Here is a 23,392-nt window from a genome sequence, read left to right as displayed (position 1 = left end):
GGCATCTGGGATGTCCTCTCAACTCTGCTGACGCCAGGCAGCCCAGTTCCAGGCCCAGGAAGGGGTGGGAAGGGGCAGCTGTCCTCCCGGTTGTCACCCAGGGGGCCGGGCCCTGCCCTAGACACTGGGACACAGATGGGTCAGACCTGGGGCCTTTTGAGGACTGGTCTCAGGTCGGGGGCTGGGGTGAGGGCGGGGGAGCAGGTGAGACTCACTTACCTGACGGTATTACCTGCTGGAAATTGAGGAAAGAAAATGCTGTCACAAGGTCTGTGCACTTTGCTCCTCAGGCCAGTGTGGGCTTAGGACTGTGTGTGCAGTTAGGTTTACTGGTTTAATTATCTTAGTGATCTCACGTGCTCCTGAGGGGAATGTGGTTCTAGAGGCTGACACACTGAGATGAAACAGCTGGGAGCCGTGGAAGAGAAGGTCTGGGCCGCCAGAGCCATGTGGCATCTTTGTGCCGTGACCACAGGGGGCAGTCCTGGAGACAGCAGCAGCCAACCATGAGCAATTTGGGGCCCTTTAGTGCAGGGGCGAATGGCCCTCCCCACCTCGAGAGCCCTTTGAGGGTTCCAGTGCGAAACAGTGCTTATGATGGTGCACTCTCTCCTTCATACCTTCCATGGTTCCCTGCTGCCCACAGGACCAAATCTGCAAGCCTCCACCAGTGTTTAAGACCCTTTACAGCCAGACTTCTGCCCCTCATCTTTCCCTGTCCCCTAAATCTCTCCCTGCTCCACCCCATTTCAACCTTCTGTGGCTCAGCTGTCCCCCAGGCACCTGAGTTGTTCGGCTTTCCTGGGCCTCTGCCGAGAAAGCTCTTCCTGCCTCATTCTTCCATCCCGTGTTCAACTCAAATGGCCCAACTCAGGCGTCTTCTTCTGGAAGTCTTTCCTGACTCCTCGGGCTGTCTTAGTTCTCCTTCCTTACTCCTGCAGCCTGCGGCTTCCCTGGGTTTATCCATTCATCCCAGCACTGTAGGGGTGTTGGTGCACAGCACCTACAGTGACATCCGGAGGACAAGAGGACAAGGCCCAGGGCCCTCTGCTGACATTCTTGGGGGTGGGGTCAGGGGTGTGAGCTAATTCAGGACAATGGTGCGTGCCACCAAGGAACCTGGTGATGGGGATTCGGGAGGTGGCAGGCAGGTGCTGACTCAGGCTCCCTTTGCCTTTTGGGAAGTGGGATGAGGAGGATCTGGCCCAAGCCTCCTGCCAAGAGTCCCAAGAGGCCACAGGGCTTTGGTTTTCTCCTTGCAGTGGAAATCCACGCTGAGGTCTGCTACGCAGAGTGCCTGCTGCAGAGAGCAGCCCTGACCTTCCTGCAGGTAGGAACCCTCTTCTTGTACAAGCAGCCTGGGGGTTTCAGAAGATGGATCACCACGTCTTAGCCTGAAGGGTCTAGAGCAGCCATGCCCAGCCCCCTTGGGGTTGAGGCGAGGACTGAGGCTCTGTCACCCCAACACTCCTGGCCCTGGGCAGGCTCAGTGGCAGAGGTGATGGGCCCTGCCCCTCCACATGGAGCACACGCGTTCCCACCCACTACCAGGATGTGCTTCCACCTCGTGACTGCTGCTTCCCTGCTGTTTTTATGTCACGGGGGTGACAGAGGCTGCTTTACATTTGATTCATTCAGCAGACTAGTCTGAATGAATCAAACGCGATTCATTCAAGAACTTGACTTGTAGAACCTGCAACATACCAGGCTTTGTATGTACATTACAGGCATGTCATTTTTACATACCTTATACACATTGCATGGTTGTTTTTACCTACATTTCTATGTATTATTTAATCAGCACCTCACAGGCCTATGAAGGGGAGGATTAGCGGGGGAGGAACCACCTTCCCAGGGTCACATGGTTAACAAATGGCAGAGCTGGGATTTGAACCAGGTCTGGCCAACTCAGAGCCTATGCTCCTCACCACAGTGGAAATTAAGAGAACCATCACGTCATGATTTTACCAAAAAGCCTGGATTATAATTATAAAATATAATCATCATGTAAATAGGTGTACTGGGGTGGAGAGGCACATATAAATTTTATTGTTGGGGTACTGTTTATTTTTGCCAGTGAGTTTTCTATCTTTTTGGACCTCGGATGATTAGAATTGGATTAATCTTAATTCTTCGTTAGGATCACTGTAGTAATTGCACCGTGAATGGCCTTTTGTTTCCGTTGTTTGTTTACTCTCTTATTACACATAACGCGCACGAACCCCCCACCCATCCGGAGAACAGAACCCTGCTGGCACGTCTCCTTGCCCTCTGCCTCGCTTCCCCCAGGGGAAACCACTACCTAGAGTTTGCATTTATCATCCCCCGCCCTGTTTTTAAAAAATGGTTTTCTCAGCTTCCTATTCATGTCTGAAGAGCATATTGTTATGTTTTAGTTGCCTTTGAGCTTCTTAAGGCCTCAAGCTGTGTGGGACTTGCTTTCTTCACCCAACCGTACGTGGCTGTGTAATACTGCCTTCTATGAATATACCAGTTTGTTTATCCATTATCCTGCTGAAGGATATCTGGGTTGTTTCTGGTTCTTGGCTCCTATGAACAGTGATTCTGTGAGCATTCTTCAAGACGTTCATCCGTTTCTCTTGGGTGTGTACCTGGGAGTGGAACTGTCAGGGGGACTGTAGGTATTGGGGCTTTTTTGTTTTGGCTGCACTGTGTGGCATGCGGGATCTTAGTTCCCCAGCCAGGGTTCAAACCTGTGCCCCCTCTAGTGGAAGCATGGAGTCATAATCACTGGACCGCCAGAGAAGTCCCGAGGTCCTGGCGCTTTAAATTACAAATGTGATGGATACCTGCTTGTTGTAAAAAAACACAAACAATCCAAAAATGAACGTCTCTCTTCCTTCCCCACAGTTCCTCCACTGTTAACCGGTGGGAGCATCTCCTCCAGGCCTTTCTCCAAGCACATGGTATAGGTACATGTGAGCCTGGTAAAGGAGGCTGTGGTCGAGCCCTGGGCATTGTGGAGGTCTTGTTTGGCAAGCAAGACCCTCATCTCAAGTACCAGGGGTAGAGTGGGGAGGCCTCTGACCCCACCCACGCGGGGCCCCTCATAAAGCTGGGCCCAGGGAGGGCCAGGCAGTATCCAGAGCCTTGTATGATCCCTCTCAAGCCTGTGGCTACCCACCCAGGCCCAGCTCTTAGCATCTCTCCCCCCTGCAGGACGAGAACATGGTGAGCTTCATCAAGGGTGGCATCAAAGTTCGAAACAGCTACCAGACCTACAAGTGAGTGGGGCTGGCCTGGGGGGCCTGAGGCCACAGCATCTACTGCCCTGTGCCCCTCAGGCTGCTTTGTGGGAGGTAGAGGGCACTGGCTGGAGGCAGGAAACCTAGAATGCTGTGTGACCTCAGATAGATTTCTGCACCCTCAGGACTTCAGTTTTTCTGGACTATTATTCCCCTGTGTGTATCCATTCATTTGGTCCCCCTGAGAGCTGACTCTGTGCCTGACCCTGAGCTAGGGGAAAACAAGGCACATATTCTGTACAAACAGCTCGGTCTGGTGGGGGTGGGAGAAAGACACAGGAACAGTCATTTTGAGAATAGCAGCAGGACTCCTACCCATCCGTAAAGGCCCCATCCAAATGCCGCTTTCCCCATGAAGCCTTCCTTGAACCCTCCAGTACACAGGGATGATGCTTACATAATACACACCACCTCTCCAAACTGGGAGCTCCTCGACAGCCAGATTATTTCCATGCCGTCTCAGCACTGGGCCACACGTAGGCCGTGTTTATGGAGCAAAGAATGAAGACTCAGTCCAGAGCACTTCTGCCCAGTGTGGTCCCGCAATCCTTTTCTACAATTCCAAACTCAGAAAAGCTCTGAAAATAATTAACCCTCCCCCCTACCCCAAGTTTGGCATTGAAACTCCTTTTCCATTAAAAGTTGACTTGAATTGACTTGAGACTATCATCTTTATTTTCCCCACTTAATGTGACTATTTCCCTGCAGAGAGATTGTGAGTTTGATTTCCAGGTATTACTGGGGTATAACACACCATGCAGTATATGGACAGCACACTGCTTTGTGGGTCTCTGCTGGAATTGTTCAGGGAAACCAGACTGTGTTCTGGCCCTTCTAGTCTCCCTACCAGCTGCCAGAGTGATGTTTTCAAAGCACAAACCTTGTCAGGTCAGTCGGTCCCTGCCAACTCCTGAGACCCCCTCTTGCTCTTAGAATAAAGTCCTGGGTCCTGCCGAGTCATTCCTGGGAGGTGCCCCTGTCCTCCTAGCCGTAGCTCCTGTCCCACCGTGCCTCAGGCATTTGGGCCTTCCCTCCGGTTTTCAAACATGCCAGATTTCTCCCTCAGGGCCCCGGGACACACTGTTCTCTCTGCCAGGAACACTTTGTGCCAGGCTAACCCCTCATCCCTCCGTTTTCAGCTCAAATGTCAGCTCCTTGAGGAAACCTTCCCAGAACCCCAAACTAGGTCAGGCTCCAGGGTTCCTCCTCATCCTCACAGTGACTCGATAGGGGTGTGTCCCTAAGAGTGGGAGAGTTGTGAGGACAGCAGCTTGATGGCTTTGCTCCCTGCTGTTCTCCGATGCTTGGCACAGAGAAACCTTAGTCCGTGTTTGCTGAGCGAATGCCCTCAAGGTGCTTGTGGCCTGGAAGGGAGGCAGGTACATCTTTAAAGCCCCTGTCCTGCCCCAGGCAGACCGGGATATGGACTCTGAGCTCTTGGTGACCAGAAGAAAGAGGGTTGGATCCCAACCAAGAGACTCCAGAGGGACTTCCTCAAGGAGGCGGTGTTGGAGTTAACCCAGAGGTTCCCAACTGGGGGCGGTTTTTCCTCCCATGAGACGTTTGGTGATGTCTGGAGACATTTTGATCGTCATACTGGGGGAGGTTGCTGCTGGCATCTAGTGGGTAGAGGCCAGGGTTGCTCTTGAACATCCTAGGACGTAGAGGATGGCCTCCTGCCCCCATCTGAACAAAGAATTATCCAGTTATCCAGCCTAAAATACTAGTAGTGCCGAGGTTGAGAAACTGTTCTAGACAGAATGCAGAGCATGAGCAAATGCCTAGATGTTGGACAAGGCGGGTGTGCTAGGGCTGATAGAGCTGAAATCCAAGAGCAAGTGGTGCGTCATTACGATGGGAGATGGGGCTAGAAATTCCTCGAATATCAGCTCTCTGGATGGCCAGGCGGTTACAGATCCACCACCAGGGAGTTCGAGATCAGCTAGGAGTATAGGGGCAACTTGGGCCCGGCTGGAAGAGGCCCCAGCCCCCCAGATGTGGCTGAAACAGTCTTTGCATCCCTCCGCAGGGAGCTAGACAGCCTCGTGCAGTCCTCACAGTACTGCCAGGGAGAGAACCACAGGCACTTTGAAGGAGGAGTGAAGCTCGGTGTGGGAGCCTTCAACCTGGTGAGTGGGCATGCCCTCCCCACATCCACAGCGTCTGGGTTCAAGATCAATCTCCCCTGCACATCCCCGCCCTACACATGGTCTCTGCCGAGCTACTATCCCGGGCCCCAGTGATGAAGCAGACCCGTGGCCAGCCTGGGGGCTCACAGCTGGGGTGGAGATGGGGGCTGGCCGTGGCTCCGGAGTCCCTTCTGTGCGTTTCTTCCCAAGGCAAGTTGAAAGCTTGAAATCCACTATAGTGGCAATATTCACAGCACCAGAAACTGACAAACACAGTACATCAGGGCCTTTTCCTCCCTGGAGGGCTAGTGGTTAAACATTGACCAGTGGCGGGGAAGGAGACAGGCCTGGAAACAGCCAACGACCCACAGGGAACAGAGAGCCAGGACTCCTTCCTGGGGGAGCCCGGGAAGGTTTCATGGAGGGGATAGTATTTGAGCTGGATCTGGAAGGATCCATAAGCGGGGGAAGTTTTCCAGGCAGGAAGGGCGTTCTAGGCAGAGGGAACAGTGTGAGCTGAGGCAGGGAGGCTCAGAAGAGTTGTGACTACTCCTAGGAGGAGGAGCTGGTCTCTAACGATCCAGACTCCTGGCCCTGGGTGGCCAGGGACTTACCCACAAGTGTGAGTGTGGCCGGGGGTGGCTCTCTCCCCTCTAGGCAAAGCCTGTTCTGATGGGGGTCCCTGCCCCGCTCTGGGTTCCAGATTCCCCATATGTAAAATGGAGCAGTGATCCTGGCCCAAGTGCTGGGAAATACAAGCTGCCACGTGCATCAGATACTTCAGCAGGTTATAGCTGGACTGTCTGCGGTTCGAGAACTGGCTCCACCACTGATGAGCTGTGGTGCCTCGGACATATCCTGTCACTTACCTGTGCCTCTGTTTCTCCATCTGTTGAAAGGGGTTAGTAATCCCTTCTTTGCAGGACTGTTCTGAGGATCAAAGGCAATGACAGAGCCCCTGGTACAAAGTAGGGATTCAGTGTAATAACAATAGCTAACTGCTAGGTGCAGGCCCCATTATGTGCTTCACATATATTAATTTGATCCAGCTGGTAGGGGCTATTATTATTTCCATTTTACAGATGAGGAAACTGAGGCAGAGGGAGGAAATGTAACTGCCCGAGCTGGGAGTGTTGAGACTAGGATTTAGACGCAGTCTGCTCCTAATTGTCTGTCACTCTGAAGTGCCTCTCTATCTGGGGAAGCTGGCTTTCGGAAACCTAGGGCCTCCTCATGGGCATTCCAGAGACAGGGCCTGCGCCTCTGGGATTACCCCCAGGACTCTGGAGGCTTGGAGATTGGGAGGGTCAACCCCCACCCCTTCACGTGTCCACCTGCCTCTTCCTGCAGACGCTGTCCATGCTTCCTACCAGGATCCTGCGGCTGCTAGAGTTCGTGGGGTTTTCAGGAAACAAGGTAACCACCTTCCTTCTGGGGATCCCAACCTGCTCAGCCCCAGGGCTGGAGCTCAGCTGGACAGGGTGAGGCTGAGGGGCTGCGGGTCCTGAGTGCTAGTCCTGGCTCAGCCCCCCTCAATGTATGGCCCTGGACAAGGCTCAGACCTCTCTGGACCTCAGTCTCCTCTCCTGCAAATGGGGCCATTGATCCCTGCCAGGCCCTTCCCAGGGTAGAGAGGCTGGGTGTAGGTAAGGGTAAGGGTAAGGGTGTGTGTGAAGAGCAGCTCCTGGGGTCCTCCTTCAGGGGCCTGGGGCCATATTCTCTGAGCCTGGCAGGTGTCAGGAACCGGGTCCTTCTCCCCTCAGAAGACCTTGAGCAAGTCCCTTCCCTTGGGACCATTTTCTGGTCTGGGAGATGCCCAAGGGAAGCCCTACTGTGCATTGGGCCTTGAGGTGGAAACCAGAGGACTCAAGCACCCAGAGGCTTTACTGAGGGCAGGAACCTGAGTGCCAGGTAGCAGATCAGGGAGGGCTCCCTGGTGGAGGAGACCTGATGTGGTACAAGGAGCATTAACCTGGAAGTCAGGAACCCTGGGTCAGTCCAGCCTCATCCCCTTCTCCCTGTGAGCCTGAGCAAGGCCCGCCCTCCTCTGGGCCTCTTTTTTTGTAAAACAAGGGGCTTTTTTTTTTTTTTTTTTTTAACATCAGGTCAATGTTTCTCCAGCTTGGACTTTCTCCAGCCCTTCCTGATTTTTGCCATGTCCACACACCTCTATATTTTCACTTATGTATCATTTTTCTCAAATGTGAGTCATATTTTTTACTTAAATTTATTGAAAGGAAACATTACTACACAGAAAACCCGTATTATGTGGCACGATAAGAACATAATCATAACAATTAATACTACAAGAACTGAGCAATCTTACGAAAGCCCTGTCTGTGCCCTGAGCCTGTGGTTAGGAGTATCTGCCTCCTTGTCATTCCTACTCCCCCACCAGACTTGGGGCTGCTTAGGGCCTTGGTGCCCACCATGGGGACTGAGCAAGTGAATAAAGGGGGGAATGGGGAAGGGGCTACTGAGGAGGTAGGGGACACCCACGCCTTTGCCCTGGCTGTGGCAGCGGTGTCCCCTGCCCTCAGGAGGCTGGCTGAGGCACTGAGAGGGGCAGCCCCTTGTTCGAGGTTGCACAGCCTGGGAGCAGCTGACCGGCCTCCAGGGCTCCAGACTCGGAGTCCAGCACTCTCTGGTCCCTTCTGTGGCAGCGTTGCCCTCACACCTGTCCAGTGACCTCCCAGGCCCCTCCCCCCCTCCCTGGGTCCCGTGGTGGACCCTGGGGAGCTCAGGCCTTGCTGGCCTCAGCCAGTCCCCGTCTTTCCTCCAGGACTACGGGCTGCTGCAGCTGGAGGAGGGGGCATCGGGGCACAGCTTCCGCGCCGTGCTCTGTGTCATGCTGCTGCTGTGCTACCACACCTTCCTCACCTTTGTGCTCGGTAGGAGTGTGCTCGGGGGCGAGTGCTGGGGCCTCTGGGCTTTGGTTGGCTCTAAGGGCAGCGGGTGAGAGGGCAAGGGGCTGCAGACCCTGCTCGGGCCCCCAGGACTGGGCATGGGGCACTGAAACCAGAAACAGCAGAGCCGAGTCAGCTGTCCTGGGGCCTGGCCTGCTGGCCACTCGCTTCCTCACAGTGTGACTGGGTTCCAGCCCCAGTTTTCTCATCTGTGAAATGGGGGTGGGTCATGCCCACCTCAGAGAGGGTGTGAGGATGCTGTAGGCTGTGCTGTCTAATTCAATCCTCCCATCACCCTGGAGACAGAAGAGTTATCATCCCATTTCACAGAGGGGAAGCGGAGACCCTGAGAAGCCCCTGGTAGGTTGCTGGGAGGAGGATCACCAGGGAGGATGGTGACGTGTCCTATTGTCCCCCCACCTCCTTCAGGCACTGGGAACGTCAACATCGCGGAGGCAGAGAAGCTCTTGAGACCCTACCTGAAGCGATACCCTAAGGTGAGCCCTACCTCCTGGCAGATACTCCCAGCCCACGTGTGCCCTGTGGGCCCACACGGACCCACACGCGTGTTGTTGCAGGGCGCCATCTTCCTGTTCTTTGCGGGGCGGATTGAAGCCATTAAAGGCAATGTTGACGCGGTGAGTAATGGGGGTCGGAGCCAGTGCTGGAGGGCCCTCGGGTCTCCCAGGCCAGTAGGAAAACACAGATACACACAGATGAACTCGGGGACAAGGCAGACTGGGAGGAGGGCCCCGAGAGAGGACTTACGAGAGAGCGGGGGCAGGAGAGGCACTTCCGACTGAGACAGTCTGGGAAGACGAGGGAGGAGTTGGCATTTGTGGTGAGTAGGATTTGAACGGGAGATGGAGGGCTGCGGCATCCTTGAGTAAAGCAGAGAGGTGGGAAGACCCGCTGTCCAGGGCAGGGCGACAGGCTGGAACCTGGTGCCAGGGGGTGAAGCGGGCACCTTGAGGGTCTGGCTAAGGAGTCTGGGCTCTGTAGCTGGGAGGGAGCCATCGAAGGGGTGAGAGGGGGGAGGGTCACGGTCCGGGCAGAATCCCCAGCATTAAGCCAAGGCCCAGGACGGACTCCGTGACCTGGAGTTCTGGTGTCTCCTGCTGGTCCTGGCTGTGGTTCCTCAGGCAGCAGGACAGATGCCCCAGGTCCAGGTCACTTCGTGGGAGCTTCTGGAACCTTTGCAGTTTGCTCTGAGGCATAGACGTTATTATACCACTTTAAGATTAGCACTTTCCACTGCCTGTTATCCCTCCATTATAGCTCTGTCCCACCGTTTCATTTTGTGCTGCAAGACCAGAGTCCCCAGGAGGGGCAGTAACTGGGCCCAAGGTCGTGTAAGACTTAGGCGGTAGAACCAGGACTGGAGGCCACAACTCCTGTCTCCCCGATGCTGCCCCTCGCCCCCTCCCCGAGCCTGGCACAGGGCTGGGCCGCTGTGCACGGCAGGAGGCTGGGGCTACGGTGGAGCTGGGTGGGGACAGAGGGTGCAGAGAGCGGGGCGGGGGCGGGCCAGGGTTCGCCCACCGAGGCTGACCGGCAGGTGCCCACAGGCCATCCGGCGGTTCGAGGAGTGCTGTGAGGCCCAGCAGCACTGGAAGCAGTTCCACCACATGTGCTACTGGGAGCTGATGTGGTGCTTCACCTACAAGGGCCAGTGGAAGATGGCCTACTTCTACGCAGACCTGCTCAGCAAGGAGAACTCCTGGTCCAAGGTGGGCTGACACCATGTGCTGGGGGCACGGGGGGACCAGGCCAACCCAGACTGGCCATGAGCCCCCAGAGCAAGGGCCAAACCCCTAACCGAACGCAGATGTCTCAGCTGGAATTTAACCAAAACCACAAATTCTACTAGGCCTCAGGGTTGGAAGAAACTAAAGACCATGAGGAACAGATGACCTTTAGAACTACAGTGTGTCGAGATTTTTAGTCACAAGGGATAGAAGTGTGTGTTGTGACTCACATGGTCTATGTGAGTGTCGCCCAACAGAACTTTCCATTACCATGGAAATGCTCTATTTCTTTTTTAAAAATTAATTTATTAATTTATTTTTGGCTGCGTTGGGTCTTCGTTGCTATGCGCGGTCTTTCTCTAGCTGCGGTGAGCGGGGGCTACTCTTCCTTTCAGTGTGCAGGCTTCTCATTGCAGTGGTTTCTCTTGTTGCGGAGCACGAGCTCTAGGTGCGTGGGCTTCAGTAGTTGTGGCATGCAGGCTCAGTAGTTGTGGCACATGGGCTTAGCTGCTCCGCAGCATGTGGGATCTTCCCGGACCAGGGCTCGAACCCGTGTCCCCTGCATTGGCAGGCGGATTCTTAACCACGGCGCCACCAGGGAAGTCCTGGAAATGCTCTATTTCTGCACTGTCCAATGTGGTAGGCCCTAGCCATACGTGCACACCGAGCACTCGAAATGTGCCTACTGCAATTGGGAAACTGGATGTCTTCAATTTTATTCCATTTTAACTAATTTAAATGTAAAAAGTCACATGGAGCTAGTGGACATAGTACCTGACTATGCGGGTGTAAACACAAAAGGCTCATTGGTTCACATAACTGAAAATTCTAGGCACATCTGACTTCAGGTAGGGCTGAATGCAGGAATTCAAATTATGTCGTCTGGGCTTGTTTTTTCCACCTGGGACTGTGCTCTCCTCTATGACATCTTTGCCGTACAGGCAGGTTCTCTCCATGTGCCAGCAGGGTGGCTATGGGCTGCCTGCCCCTAACTCACATCTTCCCTTTGGTTTCAACCAGAGTTGAATAGATAGAGCCTCATTGATCTGGCATAGATCACAAGTCAATGCCTGGAAACAGGGGTGGGAGGACCCCTCATGGATTGGGAGTAGGAGATGGGTGGTTCGCCAGAAGGAAAATGAGGTAATACCCCAGAATAAGTGTGGATGGGGGTGGGCATTAAAGAGATGCCATGTAGGCAAAACGAAGCAAAACAGATGCTCAGCACAGCATCTTATAGCTTATAACATCATGGTAAGTGATGGAATAAGTATCAGGCGTTATCATCATAGTAACGATAGCACAGACTTCTGAACCAAGGGTCTTAGAGTCATCTAGATCATCACAGAGCATCTGGTAGTGTCAAATCCATAGCACTTGTGTCTCAGTGACCTTAAATCCCTATTTCTCATCTCTCCCCCACCTCTGCATGAAAGTCCCTTTTCAGTCCCCCTACCCGGGGCCCAAGCTGAAAGGGAACTCTCCGGCTGTGGGCAGGTGGGGCTGGCAGGAGGAGTGGGCTCTCTCGGAGCTCTGTGTGCCCAGGCGTTGTCTCCATCAGGCACAGGAGGGACACTGAGGCTTAGGGCGTGTGACTTTCCTGGGCCACACAGCTGTTGCTGACAGACACTGGATTTGAAGACAGTTCTGTGTGACTCAGAGGCCTCTGCTTTTCCCTTGCTCCTCAAGTCCTCCCAGGGAGGCCCAGCTTGCCCTGAAAGCAGCCTCCTGTTGAAGGACTTCCTCAAGCCCAGGCCCTGTGGGCCCAGCATTCATTCCTCCTCACCTCCCACTCCCAATACAGCCTCGGGGAACCTTTTTAAACTAAAGTGACCTAGAATCCTTCTTGTGAAGTGGGGCAGGCAGCTGGGCCCACCTACCCTGGGAAGGAGAGACCTGGGGTGGCCACACGGCCGCTGTGCGGAGCAGAGGGAGGACGAGGCCTCCCAGGTGTCAGGAAGTCTGGCTTCCTGAGTCGGCTCAGTCTCCAGCTCTGTGACTTTGGGGTGGTCAGCCCCTCTTTCTCTGCAACGCTTTCCTCAGAAGGGTTTCCTGTGAAAGTCGGGATTGTGGCACCCCGAGTTCTGGGGCTTCATTCATCCCTAATCTCCAGCACTTGGCCACCAGAGTCCACCAACTTCCAGCTCTAGGAGGTTGGCCTGTGGCCACTGCCATACGAGCCGGTCCCTCTGCTCAGCATTCTTCTCTGCCTGTGCTATGCCGAGTCGTCCCTTTGGGCCCGTCACGTTTCCCGCCGTGCGCGCGGCTTGGGTGAGCAGTAACCAGAAGGTGCCAACTGTGTTCTCGGTGCTGTGACGGCGGATCTGAGGGGAGCTCAAAGGCATCCCGGGGCAGCCCAGCCAAGGGCACAAGGAAGGCTTCTGGAAAAGGAGATGTCTGAACTGAACCGTGAAGGGGGAGGAATTAGGGTGGCAGAGTGGAGGAAGTGGAAGTTCTCTCCCCAAACCGAGAGAACTGCAGGGGCGTAGGGTTTGTGGGTGGGAGTGCAGAGGGACTGTGGAGGGGCCGTCCCCCTCTAAGCCACTCGCTGTAAGCTTCTTGAGGACAAGGTCTGTCTGATATCCCAGAGCCTGGTAGAATAATCCAGCAAAATAAATATGTGGACTCAATAGACAAACAGATAACTCTGGGAGACGGGAGTCCCATCAGGGAAGGTGGCTGCAGTTTTCCATCAGTGTGGCCCCAAAACATCCCCTGGTAACTCGCATGTCCATGGGTCTCACAACTCTAGGTCACTGCGTCCATCCTAATTCCTGTGGACTCAGTGAGGGTGCGCTGTCCGGGGGCAGTAGGAGAAGGCTCTTAGAGGAAGCCAGCAGACGAGCCTGGCAGAGAAAGGACAATGGCATCCCAGGCAGAGGGACAGCACAGGCAAAGGCCTGAGGTGAGTTCAAGGAGGGATGGGGAAGAGTGGCCAGAAGAGGAGGAGCCAGAAAAGCAGGTCACAAGGGCCCTGAGTGGCTGTTTGGGCTTCAGTCTGACAGTGGGGGAGCCCCTGCTTGTGGCTTAGATTCGTGCTTTTAAGAAATCCCTCCTGCAGTCGCTGGGCACGCTCACACGCCGCGTCCACGCCGCGTCCTCTTCTAGGGCAGGACATACGCAAATGAACCGAGCAAAGATCCCCTCAAGGCTCATGTTCTAGTGGGAAGAGAGAGAGAGACAGGAAACACACAAATAGATGATGTACAGTGTAAGATAACGTCAGGTTCCAGGAAGTGCGATGAAGAAAAATCGGGTAAGGTGCGGGTGCAGGGCGTGGTGAACAGTGTGGTCAGGGGAGGCCTGTCTGAGAAGACACCAGAATGGAGTGAAGGGGCGAGCCGTGTGGACATCTCCGTGAAGAACAGTCCAGGCAGAGGGCATTGGTAGATATTGGGGCAAGAGGGGGAGGAAGCTGAAGCCGTGAGTTGATGTGTTCTGGAAACAGCCCAGAGGCCAGTGTGGCTAGAGTGATAAGAGTGAGGGGGCGGGCTTCCCTGGTGGCGCAGTGGTTGAGAATCTGCCTGCTAATGCAGGGGACACGGGTTCGAGCCCTGGTCTGGGAAGATCCCACGTGCCACGGAGCAGCTGGGCCCGTGAGCCACAACTACTGAGCCTGCGCGTCTGGAGCCTGTGCCCCGCAACGGGAGGGGCCGCGATAGTGAAAGGCCCGCGCACCGCGATGAAGAGCGGTCCCCGCACCGCGATGAGGAGTGGCCCCCGCTTGCCGCAACTAGAGAAAACCCTCGCACGAACCGAAGACCCAACACAGTCATAAATAAATAAATAAATAAATAAATAAATAAAGTAGCTATAAGAGCACCCAAGCCCTTAAAAAAAAAAAAAAAAAAAAAAGAGTGAGGGGGCAACAGTGGAGGGGAACTGGAGAGGAAACGGGGCGGACTGCACAGGGTCTCGCAGGCCGTGACCGGTAATTTGGATGTTCTCCTAAGTGTGATGGGATACCGTGAGACGATGTCTAGGAGGGACTGATGTGATCTGATTCTGAAAGGTCAGAGCGGCAGGTGGTGTGGAAAATGGCTTGCAGGGGCAGGAGGGGGAGCAGGAGATCGGTTAGGAAACCGCGTGGACTAGGGCAGTAGAAAGACATCCCTGGTGGCCCGGAGCAGGGAAATGCTGTGGGGGCTGGTGGAATAATTGAGGTGAGGGCTAGGGCAAGGCCAGGGGGATTTAGGAGCTATATAGGAGGTAAAGTCATGAGGGCTTGGTGGCTCACTACTAGGGCCGGGGAGAGGGAGAAGGCACAGATGACGCTGGGAGGTTAAAGATGGGATGGGGAACAGATTTCACAGAGGGGAGCTTCTTCTCAGCATACCCCACAAAGACCAGCTTTTCCTCACGTTGGGAAGGGCAGACTGCAGTGCTGAGGGCAGGCTGGAACTGGGAGTAGCCCTGGGCTTCAGCATGGGTGGGGCTCCCAGGTGGAGGTTGCTTCCCACCTTCTCCTAAGACTAGACTCCAGGATGTCCTGCTCCCTTTCCTCCTCCACCCGCTACACTTGTTTGCTGGGTAGCTGCCCCAGGTGGCAGGAGCTGTGGTTCAAGACTTGGCCACTGGAGGGCAGCACAGAGCCAGACTCCCCTGGCACTGGACTTCAGGCAAAGGGGAGTGGCTTTCGGGGATGGATCTTTGGGGTGGGGTTGTGGCAGCTGTCAGTGGCGGCTGTGGATCCAGTGGGCAGACCCTTGAAGCCACACAAACCTGGGGTCACCCCCAGCTCTGCTCCTAGCAGCTCTGCTGTCCCAGGAAGTAGAGGTGGGGTATGGATTCCTTTCTGGCATTGTCTTTGGGATCAAGTGAGGTGATGTATGTAGAGTGCCTGGCACACAGCAAGGCAGTTTCACCAAGGAGCCCTGAGCTGAGCCCTGACCCAGGGCCCTGCTCATTCTTCTGGCCTCACACCTCTTCTTGTACACATCCCATGCTTTATGCTAGTGATTTGTATCCTACGTACACACATCTCTGCCCTCCCTGGCTTTGATCAGGCTGTTCCCCTTGCCTGGAAGGTCCTTTTTCTGTCTCTGTGAATCTTCCCATTGGCCTTCAAGGGCCCAGTCTGAAGTGGCTGCTTCCCTGAAGCCCGTGCTGCCCCGTCTTTGTGTCTCCATCCTGTCCTCAGCGCCACCCCGTGCATCCTCTAGTTGCTTGCGTCTGCCCTGCTGCTTCGGAGTGGAGAGGGCAGCTGCTTAGACACGGCCCATCGTGGATTTAACTCCTAGCTCAAATCCTCAAGCTGCTTCGGCTTCCTCGCCCAGTTTCTCCCCTGGGGCTTGGGGATAATATAATGTCAGCTACTATGCTGGGCCATAGTGAGGTTCCAGTAGGGCACTGGTACCAGTTCAGGACTGTGATTGGAGGCGGGTTGCCCACACCTGGCTGTTGCTCTGCCTCACACAGGCCACCTACATCTACATGAAGGCCGCCTACCTCAGCATGTTTGGGAAGGAGGACTACAAGCCGTTCGGGGATGACGAAGTGGAGTTGTTTAGGTGGGTCCGACCGTTGCAGCCCATCGCAGGCCCTGCCCACAGCCAGCCTGAGCAGAGGGAGGTGGTGGGGTTGTCGCCTCCCCGACACTCCCCCACAGTCACCCCACGTGCCTGTCCTTCCCTCCCATCGCCGCCGGCGCCTCCTGCTGCCCCTGGTGAGAGCCCTTTGAATCCATTCAGAGGTTTTCTTTCACAAAAGTGGTTTTGTCAACATTCTTTCCACTGAACCTCTTTCACCTGGAGTGTAGGACAGATGTGGACACTGAGGTCCAGAGAGCTTCCTTCTGCCGAGTACACCTGATCCACTGAGAAAAGCAGAGCTGGAATCACATAAACAGGATAAAATCTAGCCTCTGCCATTTGTTAGCTGTGTCACCTTGGACAATTTCAGGATCTGTAAAATGGGAATAACAACCTCTGCCTTCGCAGTGTTGTTTTGCAAATCAAATAGAGAATAGATTTAAAGAGCCTGGGGTAGGGCCTGGAGCCAATAAATGGCGGCTGTTTTTATTCTTATCTGCACTACTGTGTTTGCCTTGTGCGAAGGGCCTAGAGCAGGGCTCAGCCACGGCAGGCTGAGGATGGAGCCTAGGGCATTCCTCCAGTCAGGGTTGGCCCCAACGTGCAACATGCTAGGTAACCCTAGCTTCCTGGGCTGTCACAGTCACAGGGTGTTTATCATTTACTGAGTGACTTTGTGTCTCCATCTTATGTCACTCTTCCAGAAGATCTGTGAGGGTAAGAATCTGTGGGGGAGGAAGAGTAATTTTTTCTCCATCCTTCTAGGTTCTTGGCTGAGACCCTCATAATAAGATTAACAGGAGAAAAGCAAACAGAAGTTTAATAACTCCTATATACATGGGAGAGACTCAGGAAAACTGAGTTAACTCTCTGAAATGGCCCGAGCCATGACCTGAAGTGCCATCTCCAGCTAAAGGACAAAAGAAGATTTGGGGGGATAGGGAGCCAGTTGTGGGAGGCTTTCAGGTAAAAGAGGGTATATGGTTGTTACGCAGATGTAAGTCTCTGCCTTCTCCATTGATAAGTTTCTAGAGATTTAGTTATCCTCCTCTTCCTGGTACAGAGAGAGATAACCTTACAAATGGAGATTTCCCTTATAATGTTAATGTCTCGTACAAAAAGGTAACTTCTACTAGGTTTTCAGAGCTTTTTGTGTGTCTGCTGTTTCTTAAAAATAATCAGCCTAAAATAATCTTTATGCCAAAGAAGCATATTTGGGGGTAACAACTTCTCCCTTTCATATCGTCGTCTCCATTTGAGGGATGAGAAGGCAGGCCCAGAGCGGCTGCACAGTGAATAAGCAGGGGAGGTGTTTGGTGGGGGACCTCACAACTAGGTCCAGCTGTTTGCTGGGCCTGGACAGCTCAGGTCTGAAGGTCACAGCCATACCCCCATGATTGTGGCAGAGATCGAGGGTAAGGCAGAGCTGGGTGGGTGAGGCCCCAGATGTGGAGGCTTGCCCAGCTGCATACCACATTTTACTGTACCCTTGGGAACAGCTGAGGAGGCCACAACTCACGTGGCCAAAGTTAATGAAAGGTTTGTGCTGTGTGGTCTTGGGCAGGTCCTTCCCTTTATGAGTTTTAATCTCCTCTGTGAAAGTAGGGTCAGACTTCCGCTGGGCCCTTAGGAAATGGGGGCTGGGAGCAGAGAGGGACAACTAAAAGGCAGAGCAGGCCTGGGGGGTTTGTGTACATTCTCGCCTCTGCCTGCTGCTGCGGGGCAGCCCCTTGCCTGGCCCCAGGAAGTGCTCGGGTCTTGGGCAGGGCCCGTGAAATAAGGCCAGAGCCACAGGCTGCGAGTCCAACGCTCTCATCATGTAGATGGGGAAACGGAGGCCCAGAGAGGGGCCAAGCAGAGGCTGGGCAGGCTGGGGACTCTGTCCTTTCTAGCATTTTCTCGCCCTCTCCCCACCCTCCTCATCTCTTCCACAGAGCTGTGCCGGGCCTGAAACTCAAGATTGCTGGGAAATCTCTACCCACAGAGAAGTTTGCCATCCGGAAGTCCAGACGCTACCTCTCCCCCAAACCTATCTCATTGCCCATCCCTGCTCTGGTGGGTAGGAGGGTCTTGACTGGCCCTGAACTCCAGTTTGGGATTGTGGGGATGAGCTGAGAGCCAGGGATATAGCCACTGACCCCGGGGGAAGTGGATGAGGGAAGAAGACCTCATGCCTCAGGGGCCTGGAGAGGATTTCACAATTCACCTGGGACTGGGTGGGGGACACAGATGAGCTCCAGCCTGCCTCAACCTCTGAGGAAGCACTGGTCTACTAGGGATGGGGGTGGGGAGACAGGTGAGTCGGCTGCAGGCACCTCAAGGCAGAGCGAGCAGCCCCCCCAGACAGCCCCGCCCCCCTGTTCCCAGGCAGAGGCATCCCTCGGCTGTTTGTGTTTCCACCCTGCTTCTGTCTTGTTGTTTACACTGTCCCGCCCTCACTGGACCAAGATTTTCTGAGGCTGGGACCATGTTATATTACAGTCAACTCTGAAAGAACAGCAATTGCTGGCATTGTTATTGGGCACTTGCTGTGTTCAAGGCTCCTTATACCCATTGCCTATGGCCTCATTTGATCCTCACAACAACCCTCTTAGTAGGTGCTGGTGGCATCTCCATTTTACAGAAGGAGATAATAAGGCCTAATAGATAAGTAACAAGATAAAATATCTAGTAAGTAGATAAGATATAAGTAGAAAAATGAAATAACTTGTCCAAGTCCCATAGCTAGTGAGTTAGCCAGAATTTGAACCCAGGTAGTCTGGTTCCAGAGCCCATATTCTGAACCACGGTTTTGATGCTAATTCCATGCATGATTTGAGCAGGCATCAGAGAAGTTTCTAGTTTGTTAAGAGTCCTTGTTATTCAAATAATAAGGCAGCCAGAAAGGTAGAAAGGGTGCTGCTTCAGAGACCTGGCTCTGCTAGTCACTAATTGTGTGACCCTGTGTAGGGTCCCCTTTCCCTTAATGTAAATAATAATACATTCCTTGCCCATTTCATAGGGCAGTTATGAGAATCAGCTGATAAAACATGTTAAACACTTCAGAAATCAAAAAGTTCAATATTTATGTAGAATTTATTTAGAGCTCGTATCCTGAATAGCTTTAAATAAAATTTGAGCTATTTCACAGTTTAAAATATACAGCAAAGCTATTATCAAATGGGGGCATATGTTGTAAGGAAGGGCAGGGAAAGCAACTATATCAGAAATTTAGGGGAGAATTTCCAAAACTATAATCTGCAAAATGCTATTTGTGCATAAAATGATTTCTGTGATTAAATACATTTGGGAAAGACTGGCCTAAACAAAGTTTATATACTGTAGACCTTCTTGGAGCCTTTATATGCTAATCTGCATGGTAGGTCTCCAAGGAGAAGCTTGAAGATGCAGTTTTTCCCTAACTTATTTGGCCACAGAACAATCTTTTAATGGAACACTTGCTAATTTGAGACCATATAACAATTTGATAAAACCTTGTCTAAACTTAAAATTCCTCCCTGGAACATTAGAAAAGCCATAACAAAAGTCTTTCTAGAACTTTATGTATACAAATCACTTTCACATCCATTGCCTGGTTTGATAGTTTAGGAAATGCTAATCTAAGCTAACAGAATTACTAGAATGAAAATTTAATTTAGTATTCTGAACTTCCTGGCAGTTAAGGCAAAAAAAGGAATCAGATATGTTTCATAGATGGATACTCAAGCTCAGTGCCTTGGCAAAACAGGAGAGAAGGTAACATGGTCTTAAGCTCCTGAAGTGCTTAAGTAAGTTATGGTTCCTCCAGTATAGGAGGCCCTATTAGCTGGAGCAAGGAGGAGGACTCCCTGGAGAGTGTGGGGCATGACCTGGTCCTCAAAGAATGGGAAGAGTTTGGACACAGAGAGATTGGGAGAGAGCAGAGTAGTGCCCCAGGAAGCCATGAGCAGAAAAGTAACTGAAAACTATCGGCAGCTATGAGCAGAAGAGTGAGAATATGCGTCCCTCTTAAATTCTCACTGGCGTAAGGAGAGAGCTCAATAATAAGTAAGAGATAAGACTCCCCCTAACTCCCTCAAGTCCACAGCTTCAAAGGCTGGGCTGAGACTTGTCAAGGCTGGGCTGAGACTTCTAGAGTTAGAAGGGCCTTTAGTGATCCTCTGATCTGAGCTACCCATTTTACAGATGGGGAAACTTGAGGCCCCACTGGGGAGGAAACCTGGGACTGACTTGCTCCCCTGCCCCCAGGAAATGATGTACATTTGGAACGGCTACGCTGTGATTGGGAAGCAGCCGGAACTCACAGACGGGATACTTGAGATTATCACCAAGGCTGAAGAGTTGCTGGAAAAGGGCCCAGGTGACTACCCGCAGGCCCTTGAACCTGCCAGGCTGGGTCAGACCACAGGTCTTTACAGTTGAAGATTCCCTCTACCAAAAATGTCCTTCCTCACTTCTCTACCCTGGTAATTGTCCTTTGCCTTTCCAGACTGAGCTTCAGTGGCAGCTCCTCCAAGAAGCTGTCCCTTGTCCCCCAGGTAGGGTCAGGGCCTCTTCTGGGCTCCCACAACCCCCGGGCTTCCTTCAATCAGTCCTGGTATCACTGTATTGTCATCGTCTCAGTATCTGTCTTTCCTCCCCAGATGTGAGCTCCCTGAGGATGGGGACCATGTGTGAGCCGCCTCTGTCTCCCCAGGGCCCAGCACAGAGTAGGGGCTCCATGAGTAACTGCTGAAAAAATGAACAAACCTGTCGTCTTCCCTCACTCCCCTATTCTCAGAGAATGAGTACTCAGTGGATGATGAGTGCTTGGTGAAGCTGCTGAAAGGCCTGTGTCTGAAATATCTGGGCCGTGTCCAGGAGGCCGAGGAGAATTTCAGGAGCATCTCTGCCAAGTAAGTGCCTCTGTGGTTGCTCCCGCTCCAGATGGCCTACTGCTGGGCCCACGGCTCCAGGGCAGTATTTTCTGGGTTTCTCCTTCCTCATGCACACATGCACAGTGCGTGACTCTGGACTACCCCTACTTGCTCCACATGTACTAGTGTCTATCCTGTGCCAGGACCCTTGCTGGGCACAGATCTTTCCCACGTTGTCCTCTAGGGCCCAGATTGCCCAACTACAGGAGCCCCTCCGCAATGAGTTTCGTGTGAATGGTGCCCCCTGGAGTTTGTAATTTATCAACTCTGCCCTTGGGGAGTGCAGATGTTAGAGAGAGACAGACAGCTACAGGCAACTCAATCTGGTACGGTGAGGGCTGTGCTAGAGGAAAGCAGAGGACAGCAGGTGCCAGGAGGAGGGAACTAAACCTAATGCTAGATACCAGGAAAGGCTTTCCAGGGATGCCACTTAAATTGGGAAGTTTATCAGGCAGAGAAAGCAAGGAAGGAGGAGTTTTAAGTGGAGTAGGTAGAGCATGTGCAAATGCCTGGACACAGGAAAGACACCTGAGGTTGGGTGACAGTGGTCAGGTCCTTCCCTGCCTGGGTGAGGTTGTAGAGGGAAAGGGTTGCAGATGAAATAAAGGGGGGGGGGGGGTTGGGGACTGAGGTGGGGGTGGGCTAACTAAGGACATGACATGAGCCACAGGTTGTCAGGGACTTGGGGCCCCAGGTGCAGAGGATCGGAAGGCTTTGCTGTGGATCTTAAGCCTTTCTCGGGCTAGGTAGTGGGAACCCTCCCAAATTGGAATTCAGATCAGAAAACCCCACAAGACCATGAGTTGGATCCTCCCATGCGGAAGAGGCTCAGGAGGAGTCTGAAGGACGTGCCTGAAGGATGTCTCAAGAGCAGAGCCTGTAAGCCATGTTTTCCTCTGTCCTGCAGCGAAAAGAGGATTAAATATGACCACTACTTGATCCCAAATGCCCTGCTGGAGCTGGCCCTGCTGTTTATGGAGCAAGGCAGAAATGAAGAGGCTGTCAAACTCTTGGAAACTGCCAAGTAAGGCGTGATTGGCCTTGGTCTGTCCTTTGTTCCCCATGAGTGCAGGGTATGGGCAGAGGAGGCCAGGCAGCAGTGAGGGAGGAGGGTGCTGGCAAAGGCAGTATAGGCAGCCCAGAGGCTGGGCCCATGTCGCTGGGGAACCCAGCTCTCACCTGGCGTAGGGAGGCTTCTTCCTCAATTTACCAATGAGGAATTGAAATCCCAGCATCAGGGACTGAGTTACCCAGGGTCACACCACAAGCCAGCTGCAGGGCTGGTGTGAAGATGCAGGTCTCCTGCCTTCCAGCCCTTGGATCTACCTCTTGAAACCACTCCTTCAAGCTCAGGGACCCAACAACAGGACCAAGAGTGGCACCAGAGGGCATGATAACAGGTAATCCCTATTAGTCAGGGCCCAACTCTTTCTTTAGACAGAGGTAGGGATCTAAGTCTCTGAAAATGTTCCTTGGCTAGTGGGCTCCCACAGTTCAGACTAAAGGAAAAGCACTTCCTGGAGCAGCCTCATGTGTCTGATTCTGTGGTTTCTTCCAGGCAAAATTATAAGAATTATTCCATGGAATCAAGGACACATTTTCGAATCCAGGCAGCCACACTCCAAGCCAAGTCTTCCCTAGAGAATGGCAACAGATCCATGGTTTCATCAATGCCGTTGTAGTTTTGTGCAGCATTCCCAGGCTGGAAGACAGAGTCAGCTGGACAGAGAGCTCCTGGAAACATTTCAAAAAGATCCCCTCCCCCTGCCCTGCCGCTGTGGTCCACCGGTGCTCCAGTGCGATGACACGACATAGGTATCTGTGCAGAAGTGAAGCTGGCATTTTCACCAGTGTGGCCAAGGGCCTTTGCCGAGGACAGAGTAGCTGGAGCCCTCCGCCTGCCCTATCACATATACGGGTACTTGTTTTTCACTGTGATGTTTAAGAGAATGTATAAACAGTTGTTTACATTTTCCTTAGAAATACATTGATGGGATCAAAGTTGGCTTTGGAAAAAACTACCAACCAACCACCTGTAAATCATTGTTTTAACCCATACTGATGTGGAGGTAAATCTATGATGCCAAGGGCCAAAGTGCTTTTCAGACTTCAGCGAGGTCTCAGCTTCCAGGGCTGGAAGGACCCAAAGGAAGATCTGCACCACAGGCTTCGAGGTTTCTGGGGGTTGGACATAGAGGTTTCACACACTCCCACTACCTTACTTCTTACACTCCCTTTGTAACAACTTTCCAATTTAAAAAATCTCAAACAAACACGTCTTTTTAGTGAGATAATTTTGAGTCCGTCTGTAGGAAAAAAAAAAAAAAATCCATCTTCACCACTAAGGAAGAGCGATACCGAGGCCTGAAGGATGGGGGAGCCCTGTGGCCCTTCCTGTGCCAAAGCCAAGAAGTTTGGCAGGTGAAGCTTCTCAGACGCCAGTCTGCTAGATGCCAAACTGAAACCACTGGGAATGATTTATGAAACATAAAAATCTTCTGTACTTCCCTTCGAGGTACACTTATTTACTGACAGCATTTTTCTTAGAAACAGAATGGTTATTCTTGGCCTGTTTGTTTGTTTCAGATTTTTCAGTTAAGAGAAAAGATATATTTAAGTAATAAAACTTATACACTTAAGAGATCATGCAACATCTATTTCAGTAAAATATATTGTTGCTTGAATTCTTAGGCTGGGCAGAAAGTTTGAATCAGAAGTCATATGGCTCAGGCATGTTTTATTTAGCCAACATAATGTTTTAAAATTTTTAGAATAAGTTACTAACATTTTAAAATGGGGAGATTTCACAAATAAATCTGGTTTCTGGCATCTTATTTTAATAATCTGGCAATATTGGGCCTCATTCCCACAAGGCAACAATCAGTTGGAGCTGAGTAGAGGCTCTTTTCAACACTTA

General features: G+C 52.6%; 1 protein-coding gene across 4 annotated transcripts in view; it reads left to right on the top strand.

Annotated features, from left to right (window-relative positions):
- Window positions 1–22,959, top strand: part of TTC39A (tetratricopeptide repeat domain 39A) — a 52,109-nt gene extending 29,150 nt beyond the window's left edge. For 3 of the 4 annotated variants that reach the window (XM_057534150.1, XM_057534155.1, XM_057534161.1), the window contains exons 5-18: window positions 1,263–1,330; window positions 3,181–3,245; window positions 5,296–5,395; window positions 6,746–6,811; window positions 8,178–8,286; window positions 8,731–8,798; window positions 8,880–8,939; window positions 9,870–10,031; window positions 15,468–15,559; window positions 17,515–17,635; window positions 19,808–19,919; window positions 20,340–20,454; window positions 21,383–21,499; window positions 22,034–22,959. In XM_057534150.1, coding sequence (XP_057390133.1) covers window positions 1,263–1,330; window positions 3,181–3,245; window positions 5,296–5,395; window positions 6,746–6,811; window positions 8,178–8,286; window positions 8,731–8,798; window positions 8,880–8,939; window positions 9,870–10,031; window positions 15,468–15,559; window positions 17,515–17,635; window positions 19,808–19,919; window positions 20,340–20,454; window positions 21,383–21,499; window positions 22,034–22,157 — 1,379 coding nt within the window. In that variant the 3' untranslated portion in view covers window positions 22,158–22,959. Of the gene's footprint in view, window positions 1–1,262; window positions 1,331–3,180; window positions 3,246–5,295; window positions 5,396–5,953; window positions 6,018–6,745; window positions 6,812–8,177; window positions 8,287–8,730; window positions 8,799–8,879; window positions 8,940–9,869; window positions 10,032–15,467; window positions 15,560–17,514; window positions 17,636–19,807; window positions 19,920–20,339; window positions 20,455–21,382; window positions 21,500–22,033 lie in introns of those variants that run through there. The other variant, XM_028164134.2, reaches the window with a different exon arrangement.
- The last annotated feature ends 433 nt before the right edge of the window (window positions 22,960–23,392 follow it).

The sequence above is a fragment of the Balaenoptera acutorostrata genome, chromosome 1 (assembly GCF_949987535.1).
Source record: "Balaenoptera acutorostrata chromosome 1, mBalAcu1.1, whole genome shotgun sequence".
NCBI lineage: Eukaryota > Metazoa > Chordata > Mammalia > Artiodactyla > Balaenopteridae > Balaenoptera > Balaenoptera acutorostrata.
This window is presented reverse-complemented; position numbering and strand designations above follow the sequence as displayed.